Here is a 14,041-nt window from a genome sequence, read left to right as displayed (position 1 = left end):
GGCTGTTTCTTTACACTTTTACTTTTTCTTACAAAGGAAATAAACTGGACATCTCAAAAAGTATTCTTGTCCCAGTTCTTCAGCTGCATTGACAAACAAACACTAAGACTGGCTCTAGCCAAAAGCTTTGTAATATCGCTACATGCAGACCCTCGACTATGCAGCTGCTGGTCCAAGACCTCTGACTGGCTCGTAACCAAGGTAACCAGGTAAGCAAGCAACCAGGATATTCCACAGCCTGCTTACGTCTGGCTGAATGTTAATTGACTTTAGTCATCAGAGAGTAAGGAGAAGTTTTGTTCCAGCATGTCGTACAGACAGATACACATCTTCATAAAACCTTGTGTCTGGTACAATGTGTGTGTTTCACTTTCAAACCTAACCAGACTTTTAAATAGCACAGGCCCTAAACACAGCTGTAGTGATGTTCTGATTCTGAAGCAGTAAACTAGCACAGGTCTTACCAGGTGCTGATCATTGAGCAGGTGGACGACCCGAGCTGTCCACTCTCCCATAGGCACCAGATCAGGAGAAGTCCTGTTGAGCCGCAGCAGACACAGCGCAGCGCTCTGCTTCACACTGTCCATGGTGTCCCTGGAAACAAAAATCATCTCTTCAGCATGCTTTCATACTAACACTGAGACAACACTGGAAAAGCTTAGTTAGTCTGAAATATGATCTCCTCCAACAACTACTAACACCAGCGTGGCAACCAGCAACCTTCCAGGAAGAAAACCAGGGAGAAGAAGTGGATCTAGGTGTCCAGCTGATTTGTGAACTTAATTTAACAATAGGCCCTTTAATAAAACACATTTAGGTGGGATTAAGGGTCAAGAGCTCAACACATGGTCAACAACACATGCAGTGTCACTCACTCTCCATTCATTCCCTATGGAACTTGTGTAGGACTAAAACAATTAATCAGATTAATCCTGATGAACTGGTTATTGAAAAAATCATCAACTAACTTAGTAATCAATTAATCGTTGACTGGCATAAAACCCCTCTTGGCTTGTAAATATTATGTTTTATCCAAAACTCCTCAAGTTGCAGTATAAGCTTCACCTGGCTCAAGTTCTCTAAATCGTCAGAATAATTCACTACTAAAATAATCGTTAGCAGCAGCCCAGACTTGTGTGATGAGGTGAAAGTCTCTTGCCCCTCCAGCCAAGCGACTGGTCAAATTCAAGGATGTAAAATTTCAATCTTGTGCATGTAAAAGTGAACTCGGGCTAACAACACAATACAAAAGCTCAACAATTTCCAACTTTTTGTCGCTGTGTCGTCCCGTGTGTCGGACTCACTTGGTGTCCAGCCCATCTCTCTGTGTGATACACACTGCTACTGTTCTATAACACATGGCATTTTGCATTTATGTCAAAATGTTTAATTTTGGTTTTTGTCTGATTAGAGTGTCTTCTTCCAAATATTTACCTTTTCTAACACATGACCTGAGGCAAACTGCAAATAGAATTTCTACAGGCCTGTGGAGAGCAGGAGAACCGCTGCATTCACCAGGTTATCATCCCACTGGAGCGACGCACAGACTGAACAAAATCAACTGACAAACTAGAAGTCTTAGATGTCTCCTAAACGTTCTCCCAGAGTTGCCTGCTATGAGATTTGTCTTTTAGAGTGTTGTAACATGAATCAGCCAGAAAACTCTTTCTAGCATCAAACCAGAAAAAGTAAGTGTGAAAGACTAGAATATTAATATCAGTTTTTTGTATGAATAAACCATTTTTACGAACCCTGCAACCAAGATTCTGGGAATGTCCGAAGCAAAAGCCTCGGCCATCTCTCTGCTCCCCACGTTAGCGATGCAGTGCAAAGCCAGGTTCATGAAGGTCGCGTTGCGGCTGGCGAGGTCATTCTTGATGGCGTTGTTGATGAGACGGATGAGTTCACTGTTGGAGTTCACCAGCACGGAGATGAACAAGTAACCCTGAAAAAGCAGGAAGTGGCACCAGATGACAGACACCTGAATGAACCAAAACATTCTGAAAATCCTCTTCATCTTCATCTGTCCTGATTATGGTTCCTAAACCAGCTGGACCCACCACGGCAGAAGGTGGGTTGATGCTGCTCACTTGTTTTATCAGAGCTGGAACAGCAACAAGCATTTTACTGATGTAGGAAGACAACATCTTAGGTTCATCTTAAAGGATTTGTGCAGTGCTGGACTTCTGAAGATGTTCTATGGTGTTCTTTAACATTATTAGTGGATGATCTCACTGTGACAGCTCTTTTCTAACCATTACAAATCAAGTGTTCAATACATGTGAGGATGTGCTGCAGAATCAAATATATGTTTTTTTACATCAGCATCATGGATTGGGTCCTGGTCCAATAACGCCGCCAGAGGATGTGCTTCGTCTTTGACATGTTATAATGTTTGCTCCAGTCAGACTGAGCTGCGAGGTGAAAACAAACAATTAAAAGAAAGAAATACTTACAATTTGCTTTTCGGTGTATTTGTTGGAGCTAAGCAGGTTGACAGCCTCCATGTGTCCAAAGTCAATATCGTGGCCCAGAAGGAAGATGAAGAGCAGTTTGCACACATATTTCTTTTTACTGTAGCCGTCCAAAGCCTTGTCTCCTACCACAGCAACACAGGAAACATAAATTGACGTAAAGTGCCTTTGATAAGCTAAATATTTCATTTTTGGAATTATCAATTATTAATTAACAATGTATGAGAACATCATTATATTTCAAAAACAGTGATAAACCCTGATGGCTCAGGATATCAAAGCTTCAGCCTAAACCTAAGCTAACACGATCTTTTCCTGTGAGACTTTCACACTGTGGCATAGATAAAGCTCATCACAACAGCAGACTGAATCCCTTCAGCTTGGAGCAGTCTGTTGCATGACTTTCTGTTTCTCAGGGTTAGAGTGTCCCAACTGCTCACTTACCTTTAAATTTGGAACGGATGTTGGCTAGCTCTTTGTTTATCCTCTTCACCTCTGCCTCCTTACTTTTACCTGCAAACAAAGAGCTTCAATCAACCATAAACGTTTTTTAACATTTTTAAAAAATGAGACAGACTTCTTGTCTGCTCAGAATCTAATCTGAGTAAAATCTCTGATTATAGATNATTGAAAAAATCATCAACTAACTTAGTAATCAATTAATCGTTGACTGGCATAAAACCCCTCTTGGCTTGTAAATATTATGTTTTATCCAAAACTCAAGTTGCAGTATAAGCTTCACCTGGCTCAAGTTCTCTAAATCGTCAGAATAATTGGGGCCTGCCCATAGCAATGCACAGGTCAGCGAAGCAGGTCAGTCACTGGCAGGCACCTATTGTTCTACACCCAATAGAATGTCTCTTTAATATTTATTATTCTTCCGTCACCGTTAATGCGGCTCGTACCGCTGCAAGAAACCCCACAAAAAAGGTATCAAAACGTGCGGCTTGATCCCGGCATCCGGGCTATTATTTTTATTGGGGTTCTGTGTAAAAATGGCGAAATAAAAAGCGAAAAACGAGCGAAATTTCCAACTGCCGAAACGCAGAGTGTAACTGACACCAACTGCCGCTTTTTTAGAGTGAGAAACAGAGTGGAATTTTGACCCCAAAATAATTTTGAAATCGCTGTCATGGGTGCAAAAATTGCTCTATTGGTATGAAAGTAGGTCATGACATTGATACGAATGCCTGCTCCCGTAAAATGTTTTCAAAATTTCTCTAGGGCTGACGGTTTTCTGTCAAGGTGCTTCAGAGCAAAATCAAGTGACAGGGTACCTTCAGACACTCCACCATTCATTTTCAGATTTTTCTGAAAATTTTCTGAGATCAGCGCACACCATTTTTCTCTCATCACTGCAATTACTGTGAATGAGCTACAGATATGAATCGTGGTACTATCGGAGACGACAAATAGCCCTCTTATATGCTTCAAATGGTTTTTGGATCGGCCTTACGGATCCTGAACGGGAAGCAGTCGTTCGGACTGCTTTTTTCATTAAAACTGACTGGGTGTCTCATAAAGTTAGATAAAGTCTCTGACACACACACAGCAGTTACAGAGGTTTAATCGCTATAGCAACAGAATACAGAGGAAGGCACAGCTGCTGGTTTGGACTACAAAGACTAAATATGGCGGAACACTTTAATACAGGAGCCACCAGAGAGTCGGGAGCCACCAGAGAGTTGAGAGCGACCAGCGACTCAAGAGCCACCAGCGAGCCACCAGAGAGTCGGGAGCCACCAGAGAGTCGAGAGCCACCAGCGACTCGAGAGCCACCAGCGAGCCACCAGTGACTCGGGAGCCAGCAGTGAGACGAGAACCAACAGCAAGTCGAGAACCAGCAGCGACTTGGGAGCCACCAGACAGTGGCGAGCCACCAGACAGTGGGGAGCCACCAGACAGTGGGGAGCCACCAGACAGTGGGGAGCCACCAAAAAGTCGGGAGCCACAAGACAGTTGGAAGCCAACAAAAAGTTCGGAGTCACCAGAAAGTCGAGTCACCAGAACGCCGAGAGTTACCAGAAAGTCGAGTCACCAGAAAGTTGAGATCACAAGAAAGTCGAGATCACCAGAAAGTCGAGATCACCAGAAAGTCGAGAGCCACCAGGGAGCCACCAGGGAGCCACCAGTGACTCGAAAGTCACCAGTGAGTCGGGAGCTAGCAGTGAGATGAGAACCAACAGCAAGTCGAGAACCAGCAGCGACTTGGGAGCCACCAGACAGTGGGGAGCCACCAGACAGAGGGGAGCCACCAGACAGTGGGGAGTCACCAGAAAGTCAAGAGTCACCAGCGACTCGAGAGCCACCAACGAGCCACCAGTGACTTGAGAGTCACCAGTGACTCGGGAGCCAACAGTGAGACAAGAACCAACAGCAAGTCGGGAACCAGCAGTGACTCGGGAGACACTAGCGACTCGGGAGCCACCAGNGCTTATAAAGACTATTAAAAACCAACCTTAATTTAATTCTTTAACTGTTTAATAATAAAAGTAATGACAATAACAATAATGAATGTAATAAAAGGTGCAGGGTAGAGCAGCTGTTTACACTGATGCCTTACAGAAAGAACCTTCTAGATTTGAACACCAGACTGGGGTCTTTCTGCATAAAGTCTTGATGTGTGTGCTCTCTGGCTACTCCTTTTTCCTCCCACTCTCCAAAAACAGGACTGTTAGGTCTCTCGAAATTTCTCAGTTTTATGCTTTTGATAAGTCGGTCGAGTTCTGTCCCTAACTCTAACCCTAGGAAATCTTAGTTAAGGACAGCCTTACTAAAAAAACTGGCTAATCTAACCTGCTAAGGACAACTTAAAACATCAAGTCTGAAATCATTTTGTCATTGCTTGGAAACAACAGTGAAATCTTGTTGACCTGCAGAAGCGTGTGATACCAATGTGTCTCTCTCACTCTCATGCAAAGAGTGACAACGCCTCTTTTAAATAATTAACAACAGATCATGGCAGGAAGGCTTTTTATTAGTTTTCACACTTATTAAGGATAATACTGCCATGTCATATTTTCCTAACTCTGAACAGCCTGCGCAGCAAATCTATTTTATTTTATTTATTTATTTTATTTTATTTTTTTATCAAATATTGTGTTATTTATTTTTCAATGGATATACTTCATAAAAAAAGCAATTATCTGATTTGGGGCACTTTCATATTGTGAGGTTTCTAAAAACTAAATACTGAAAGATAAGTGAGACATTTTTAGTTCTTTTCAGATGGGTTTTATTTACGCCTATGTCTGTAAACTCAAAAATTTAACAGCATTGGTGGATTTTTAGTAAAGCAGTGACTCAACTCTGTAACATTTAAATATGTTTAACAAATCATTCATAATAATAACAATAAAGCTTTATTTTGCTATAAACACTTTATTGTTAGGCCAGTTCAACATTTTTTCTATTTGACAGGCCTTGTAGAAAATCACCATGGTAACTAATGCGTCTTTGCTGTTGTGAAACCAAATTCAGGAGCAGCTTGACTTAATTACCTGTTTAGGTTTTTGGAAACAGCTCGTGATCTGAAGGTCTTGTTGATTAAATCTGCCACCAGGAAAAATTTAGATTTTTTTATTTATTATCTGACGAGATGTGGTGGAACTTTTAACAACAATTTTTGAATGATAACATCTTTCAAAAAATTAAAAATAAAAAAAATAAATAAATAAATAAACTATGTTTGTGATAGACACTACTGATAAAAACTCTGACCCGACCCCAGTCAGTGTGTATAATCTCCATCTTTAAATTGCCCAGTTTTATTTGCTTGTTAAGAATCATCTCCAGGCAGCGGTTTGGTCCACGCCCTAAACGTAATATTAGCTACTTGGAGCTAACAGCTAACACTGCTGAGTAACATATAATACACAGCATTCTATCTCAACGTGTAGTCTGCTTGTACAAACACTTGTTCAAATGACCTCGAAAAGAAGATACCGAGCTGGCAGTGTCCACCTCCGTTACACTGACTACTTTACATTAGCTTAATTCCGCAAAGATTCAAAACAAACTTACAGTTCCTGATGTCTGAAATGAACACAGCCAAACCACGCATTCCATCCCCTTTAGAGACCGCGGGCATTTTGTTCACACTGTCTTAATGCGAACTATTTCTGCGAATAAGAAGGATACCGCAGTTATGACGAGCAACTTTGTTAAAGTTGTTTTGCTACACAGTTAGCACTGCAAGCGCTGAATAACAGGAACCAGACTGACTGCGGCTGCGTTCCATTTAGCTCAGGCTACACCCCGCAGGGCTTCATTCCACACAAGTAGTTTATGACACTGTAGCTGCTACTAAGCTACAGAGAAGCCAGTTTGACCGTGAGAATTTCCGGAAGAGCACAGGATAATTGTTTTTAAAATCTTCATAATCATTTATAATTAAGAATTAAGCTAGACAAACTTTCTTGTTATAACAATACATTAATCTTGTTATAACAAGAGGGCTTCTCGCTTTAGCGAGATGAAATCTAAATCTTGTTAAAACACAAATGTCTTTCCTTAAATGACAAAAAACACAACAGTAAAAGAGCAACACCTCATGGGATGCTTGAGTGTCACCTAGAAGAAAAAGAGTGTGAAGTTAGAATCAGAGCGAGTCCCTTCATGCCTTTTTAAGAAATAATAAACTGTCAGAAAAATGTCATATCATCAGCTAAACAGAGCCCATCTATGTGTGTTTCAATCTCATTCTAAATCTGTTCTCAGAAGGTCTTAGAGGTTCAGAGAACATGAGTTAACATCAAGCATCGTAAAGACAAAGGCGACAGGTCAAGAAGTTGTGAAGAACTTTGGACCAGGGTTGCGTCATAATACAATTCTCCAAGTCCTTGACATCTCATAGAACAGTGTGGGATCCATCATCCAACATGCAAACTATAGGCACAACTGAAAACTTACCAACGACATGTTTATCATTCCAAACCAGCAGACCAGTCTCAGACAGCAGTAAGCAAACAAACAGCTCATTTAGTGCAACAGCTGTACTCAGGGTTGTTCTAGATAGAGATAAGCAAGACTGATCTAATTTAGAAAGTGAGAATTCCCAAAATTCTCACATTGAAAACCTTCATAATAATTTACAGAGGTAAAATGAGTAGAGATCTCATTCAGCTCTCCATCCATTGTGCAATTTGGTTTTTTTGTTGTTGTTGTTTTTTTTTTTTTTAAATATGATAAAATCCATCTATCATTTTCCCCTGATCTTCAAAACTCAAACCTTTCAGAAGAAGAATTTCAAAACCAAGAGAGAAATGCATTAAGTTTCTAGAATACTTGAAAGGATCAACTGTTGGTAGATCTCTGAACAAGATTTTCTCTGCGGTCGTTAATTATTTTATGTGGAAAATATTTCATAGTAAAATATTGTTGTGTAGTAAAATCTTGACTACACAACAATAGCAAATATTTGGACGTACCATTTTTGATCTTCTAAATTGTGTCATTTAGATATGCCATGAAAAACAATAGGGTACTTTTTTCCATAAAGCTAATTAACTGCAGCATCTATTATCCACATGAATGATTTCAACATGACTGAGTGAGGTAGAAAGAGCAAAGCTTAATACAATAAACATATAAAACCAGCATGTGGTTACAGAATGACCCCGCACAGAGACAATACAGGAAAAGAAAGCACTACCACACAAAAGCACAAGCTTTCTAATTGTATCAGCAGAGACTAGATGGAGCACACTGCTTTTAATTAAGCTTCTTTAAATATGTTGCACCGGTCTGATTCCCCACCCAGAGAAACCTGGCAGTTAACTAGCCAGCAGTCCTGCGTCAGTCATTTTCATCCTGGGTTGTTAGTGAGGATCAGATCCGGCTGGAATTGTGTTTAGATGTACAAGGTCTCATGGAGAATCTTTTAAAGACAGCCAGCTGTCTCAGGCAAATTTTAAAAAATGAGACAGACTTCTTGTCTGCTCAGAATCTAATCTGAGTAAAATCTCTGATTATAGATGAACCATATGTCTGAGGTAGATATGTGCTCATATTGGAATATGTTAGGGTGAAAGGACTTTGTTCATATTTCTTTCTTCTTTCTTTTTAGTAAGTTGTCTAATTTAACAAAGTCTCTTTCTTTTTTAAATTGGGAGAAGCCGGTAGTTTTTACCTACATATGCAAATTATCAGACTCACCCAGCCTGTTGTTTCACTGCATATGAAGTTCCAAAGTGGCCACAAGGATAAGATTTATTTATAAGGTAAAATAACAAAAAAAGAAGAAAGAAACACACACACATGCACACACTGGCTTGTTCAGACTGTATCAGACTGGCCATCAGGAAACCTCCCAGACCTCCCAAAGACCATGTCACAGACCTTGACGCCCAGATTGGATTCTTAATAAAACTAATAAAAAGGACCTTACAAAAGTCATTAGTGGCATTAGACATTTATTCCTTTCACTTGTGAAATATTGCAAAAATTAAAAATATCCTGTCAATGTGCAATGCTGAAAACCTCCATGTATTTGTTACTTCAGGGCTTCTCTACGTTCATTCTTTACTATCAGGAAATCCTCAAAATGTATAAATAAATGCCTTCAACTGATCCAAACAACTCAGTGAAATCCATTGAGTTGCTGTTCTGGTGAACAGCAGCAGCCCAGCTTTCTGCTTGGACTGGAGCGAGCGGTATGAGTTCAGGGTGGCAGCTCTTCTCTGCTCATTCTTTAGCGCAGTAGAAGGAAAACGGCTGTGTCAACATCATCAGATACTGTCTCTTCTTGGGGAATGTACAGTTCTTTAAGATTCTCTTACTGCAGGAGCTCAGTGGAGCTAAGCAGGTCCAGCCTTATCGACAGAGTCACCAGTTACACAAATAGTAGACTTTTAATGATGTCAGATGGTCATTTTGTGAAATTGTATCCTGGGAACTGCAGAAAAGAATTCAATGCCACGCATTCTGGCATTGAGAGTTTTTACTAGTCTCTTTTGTTCTGTATGTCATTCAGTCATTGTTTTCCTGTCATGGCTAGGTCACACACAATTCACCCAAACCAATATATACATATATTTTACAGTAAAGCTCTTAAAAAAGCAAATACCTAGTTTTCTCTGAGCTCAAGCTAACCATCAGGGTTTGAGATGAACTTGTCTGTATGTATGCAAAATGCAGACACCAATCCAATAGCGCCACATAATGCAGGGAGGAGACTGACAACTTCAGAAAAGGTTCTAACATTGAGAAATAACAATAGCATTTCTTAACAGCAGATAGTGTTGTGTCCAGCTGGCCATGTTAATCATGACTTGTTCTAATTTTCTTCCTGTTCAAACTAACCTCTCTCTCTTTTTCTTGACCCCTCCCCACCTTGCAGCTTCATAAATACAGCCCACATTTTGTTCGTTCTGACTGAGCAGCTGTTCACCCAGACTGCAGGTGACCCATAAGGACTCTGGTTTGCCTATCTGCCTAGTTAAAAGAACTTCACACAGTTTTTTCTAAGACGTTATAAAATGTCTGCTGATGCAGCGGAAGCAACAAAAGCTGAGATGCCAGATGAACTGGAGCCAACTAAAGGAAAGTCACATGATTCTGACAAGAAGTTCGACAATAAGGCGAGTATCTCAAAATATGAATGTACAATCTACTACCTGTTTTGCTTCTTGGAAAAAATTCACACTGAATAAGAAAGTAGAAGTTTATTGTCACTTTGAGTTTATTTTGAACAGGTTTTCTAAATAATGCAGAAACTATAATGTTTTAAGAAAAGCTTTCAATTTAATTTTAGTTAAACCTAAAATAATCTGTTTTGCCAATATTTCCTGTATCATATCTTAATAAGTCATCTTTGAATTTATTATTAAAGATAATTTTTGTTTAGTTTATCATCTGATTAATTGATTTATAGAAATTTAACATATTTTCCACAAAAGCAGAAACCAGATGCCAGAAAATGAGCTATTAGGGTTTTTTGGGCTTTAGTGGCCTTTATTTGAAAGTGCTAGGACAGGAAAGTAGGTAATGAGAAAGGGAAGGTCATCAGGCCGGGATTCAAACCTGCGATGAGGAAGTTGTGCTTTCCCATGCACCTCCGCAGCAGCCTGAATATTAAAGTATTTTTTTAATGATCACTAAAAGTTTAAAATACTGTTGCTTGTTAATCAATCAATCAATCAATCAATCAATCAATCAAGTTTGTTTGTATAGCCTACCTCAGCAACAAGGCAGTTCAAAGTGCTTTACATCATAAAAACACAAATATCAACAATTGAAACATTACAAGTGCCGTCATTACACATCAAAATGTTGGTCAATGCTTCATTTATTATGATTCAAAAGCAACAGCTGGGTTTTTAGTCTTGATTTAAATGAACTCATTGTTTCGGCTGTTTTGCAGTTTTCTAGAAGTTTGCTCCAGATTTGTGGTGCATAGAAGCTGAATGCTGATTTCCATGTTTGGTTCTGGTTCTGGATGCAGAGTAGACCAGAACCAGAAGACCTGAGAGGTTCTGGAGGTTGACCAACAACAGCAGATCTTTAATGTATTTTGGTTCTTTATAAACTACCAGCAGTATTTTAAAGTCTATTCCCTCGAGGACTTCAGAACTGGTGATGTGCCTAAGAATTTAATTTAATAATATAATAATTATTATTTATTATTTTTTGGTCATGTGTTTCATAATATTAAGGTTCAATTATAGATGTGCTAATTGTAGTTTTTTCCCCATAATGTGTTGCTTTTCTGTTAATCACAAAAGTCTGGTATTTTATTTGTGATCAGCTGTTGGCAGCAAAGTTATTATTATTATGACTGTTTGACTGCTATAACAATTCAAACCTTTTCATAAGAAAATTATCTACACTGAATATGAGAAACTATCTTGATATATTATATTGTTGTTACTATAGCAGTAGTAAATCAATAGTACCATTATTATTGTTGCTAATACTATTAGAGCTACTATTGGGAATATTGTAAGCACATTTTATTACTAAATTACTTATAAATATTAAGAGAACATAACAATGATGTAGCTAGAGAAGTGATAGATTTTCTAAGTTTTTCTTTCAGCCAGCTTCTATGAACATTTATCATTTATTGCATAACTGTTATAAAATACAACTATGTTACCTCTGGTCATAAAACTAGCGTAAAGCTCTTGATTAACATATCAAATGAAACAAGACTAGTTTATATTGAAACATTGTTGAACTAGAATTAAATCTGTAAAGCTGACGATGATCTAAAATGTATTCCAACATCCAAAAACCAAGGTAACAATGAATGGAAGTGATGGACACCAGGACAACCTCATGACTGGACATCCAAGCAACCCCAGAAACAAAGCAGCAACTATTATATTCACACTGAAGAATGAAGTGGGGGGACTTATCAGAGCTCTGAAACTTTTCCAGGTATTATTTAATATGCATGCTTTAATAGATAAAACTTTTTCTGTCATCTAATAAAATTTGCATTCAATTCATGGTGTAAAAATATGAAAGAAGTTAAATGAGGAGTTAAAACAAAATTTACTGTAAATTTAATACAATTTAAAAGAAAGCATATGAGTGTGTGTGGATATGGATGTATGGATGTATATATTTAGACATATGCGTGTTTGGTGAGTCTATGGTAAAAAAAAAAAGAAAAGAAAAAAAAACAGTTAAAATGGAACATTAATTAACCTATGTTTTATGTATTCATTTATTTTGTATTTAATAATGAGGGTCCATATGAAAAGGTGGTATGAGTTTATGGAGGATAAGTTCATAAGTTTCTTCCTTCTTTCTTCTCCTTTTCAGATTATTGTGGTTCAAAAAATAGGTGTATTTTGCATTCCTTGTTCACATCTGTTATTCTATACTGCTATCATGTTCGAAATAAATAAATTACATTAAATAAAAATGACTTCATTATTTAGCACAATTTTCCAAGCGCTCTGACCTTGTTGTTGCAGGAAAAACACGTCCATCTGGTTCATATTGAGTCTCGCAAGTCCAAACGGAGAGATTCAGACTTTGAGATCTTCATAAACTGTGATTCAGAGCATGAACAACTGAAGGAGCTGACCGAGCTGCTGAGGACACACACCGAAATAGTGGAAATGACTCCCTCGGAAAACTCTTCTTTACTACATGATGGTAAGACATGGTCAGAATTAAATATGAGCATGTAAATAACATGCAGTAAATTCCCGATTTTCCATCAGGTTTGGAATATGTTCCCTGGTTTCCCACAAAGATTTCAGATTTGGATCTGTGCGCCAACAGGGTTTTAATGTACGGCTCTGAATTAGATGCAGATCACCCGGTATGTGTACTCTCTGTGTTGTTTTTCCTAATTTTCTGTCTGTCGTCCAAACCATGAAAACAGATAAATTACTGGTTTTCTTTAGAAAAACAAATTCAGACACAGCAACATTGTTATTACAGGGATTTAAAGACCAAATTTACCGTAAACGGAGGAAGTATTTTGCTGATTTGGCTATGAACTTCAAACAGTAAGTGACATTTTCTTTTGGTTTCCTGGATAATTGATAGTGAGTAGTTGAATAAAACAAATGAGACATCATATTGGAAAATGTCTGTATATTAAAATGTGTGTTTTTAATCTGTCATGCCTGATTATATGCAACAGTGGTGATCAGATTCCTCGAATCAACTACACGGCAGAGGAGGTGCGGACGTGGGGCGTGGTGTTTCAGGAGCTTAACAAGCTGTATCCCAGTCATGCCTGCAAGGAGTATTTGAAGAATCTTCCTCTGCTGACCAGATACTGTAAATACAGTGAGAACAACATCCCTCAGTTGGAGGATGTGTCACGCTTCCTCATGGGTGAGTGTTAAAGCTGTGCCAGGGATGCAAAACCAAGGTACCAACATAAATAAAGTGATTTCTTTTACTTTTTTCTCAAAGTGTAAGAGTTAGAGTTGAAATCCACTAGGCTGGAGATGATACCTAACAGGTTATAAAAAATACTGCAAAGGTCAGCACTGTCAAAGAGCTGCATTGAAGCCATGGCAGTAGAACCACAGGGAGGAGACTCAGGAGCTCAAACTTTATCACAGATCATCTGTCTCGTATTATTCTGTCAGGACATAGCAACATTTTTTTGAAAGGAGAAAATGGGTATTATAACAGGAGTCAGTACTAATTATACAGTGTACATCACAACATGCAGCTCTGGATGATTATTCCACCAAATATTGATTTCTGACCTTTTCCTGAGTTAAATCATTAGTATTGTTGTTTCTAAATGAATATGGACTTGTTTTCTTTGCATTATTTAAGGTCTGAAAGCATTGCAACTTTTTTATGATTTTGACCGTTTCTCATTTTCTACAAATAAATACATTTTTGCATGGAATTTCAGAGACATGTCAGTAGTTCATAGAATAAAAGAACAATGTTCATTTGACTCAGACATATACCTATAAAAACAAAAATCAGAAAAACTGATCATTTAAAGCGGTCTCTTATTTTTTTTCAGAGTTGTATGTTGTATCTGTGACAGAAAAAGATGGAAAACTAGCACAAAAGGCATACTGGGTATAACACTGAAAAAGGCATACAGTCTCTCTCTCTCTCTCTCTCTCTCT

At 38.5% G+C, this 14,041-nt stretch overlaps 2 protein-coding genes across 5 annotated transcripts in view; one reads left to right on the top strand and one right to left on the bottom strand.

Annotated features, from left to right (window-relative positions):
- The window catches only part of LOC103149205 (AP-2 complex subunit alpha-2), a 20,469-nt gene extending 13,728 nt beyond the window's left edge, over positions 1 to 6,741 (bottom strand). The window contains exons 1-5 of one of the 2 annotated variants that reach the window (XM_016679765.1): positions 6,498 to 6,741; positions 2,919 to 2,987; positions 2,457 to 2,599; positions 1,752 to 1,945; positions 465 to 594 (exon numbers count right to left, since the gene is read on the bottom strand). In XM_016679765.1, the coding sequence (XP_016535251.1) occupies positions 465 to 594; positions 1,752 to 1,945; positions 2,457 to 2,599; positions 2,919 to 2,987; positions 6,498 to 6,564 (603 nt within the window). In that variant the 5' untranslated portion in view covers positions 6,565 to 6,741. The remainder of the gene's footprint in view (positions 1 to 464; positions 595 to 1,751; positions 1,946 to 2,456; positions 2,600 to 2,918; positions 2,988 to 6,497) is intronic. The other variant, XM_007568246.2, reaches the window with a different exon arrangement.
- A 3,089-nt stretch (positions 6,742 to 9,830) lies between these two features.
- Positions 9,831 to 14,041, top strand: part of LOC103149204 (tryptophan 5-hydroxylase 1-like) — an 11,929-nt gene continuing 7,718 nt past the window's right edge. For 2 of the 3 annotated variants that reach the window (XM_016679750.1, XM_016679751.1), the window contains exons 1-5: positions 11,566 to 11,855; positions 12,401 to 12,584; positions 12,653 to 12,753; positions 12,876 to 12,943; positions 13,081 to 13,277. In XM_016679750.1, coding sequence (XP_016535236.1) covers positions 11,721 to 11,855; positions 12,401 to 12,584; positions 12,653 to 12,753; positions 12,876 to 12,943; positions 13,081 to 13,277 — 685 coding nt within the window. In that variant the 5' untranslated portion in view covers positions 11,566 to 11,720. Of the gene's footprint in view, positions 10,055 to 11,565; positions 11,856 to 12,400; positions 12,585 to 12,652; positions 12,754 to 12,875; positions 12,944 to 13,080; positions 13,278 to 14,041 lie in introns of those variants that run through there. The other variant, XM_016679752.1, reaches the window with a different exon arrangement.

The sequence above is a fragment of the Poecilia formosa genome, unplaced genomic scaffold, assembly GCF_000485575.1.
Source record: "Poecilia formosa unplaced genomic scaffold, Poecilia_formosa-5.1.2 Scaffold219, whole genome shotgun sequence".
NCBI classification, from domain to species: domain Eukaryota; kingdom Metazoa; phylum Chordata; class Actinopteri; order Cyprinodontiformes; family Poeciliidae; genus Poecilia; species Poecilia formosa.
This window is presented reverse-complemented; position numbering and strand designations above follow the sequence as displayed.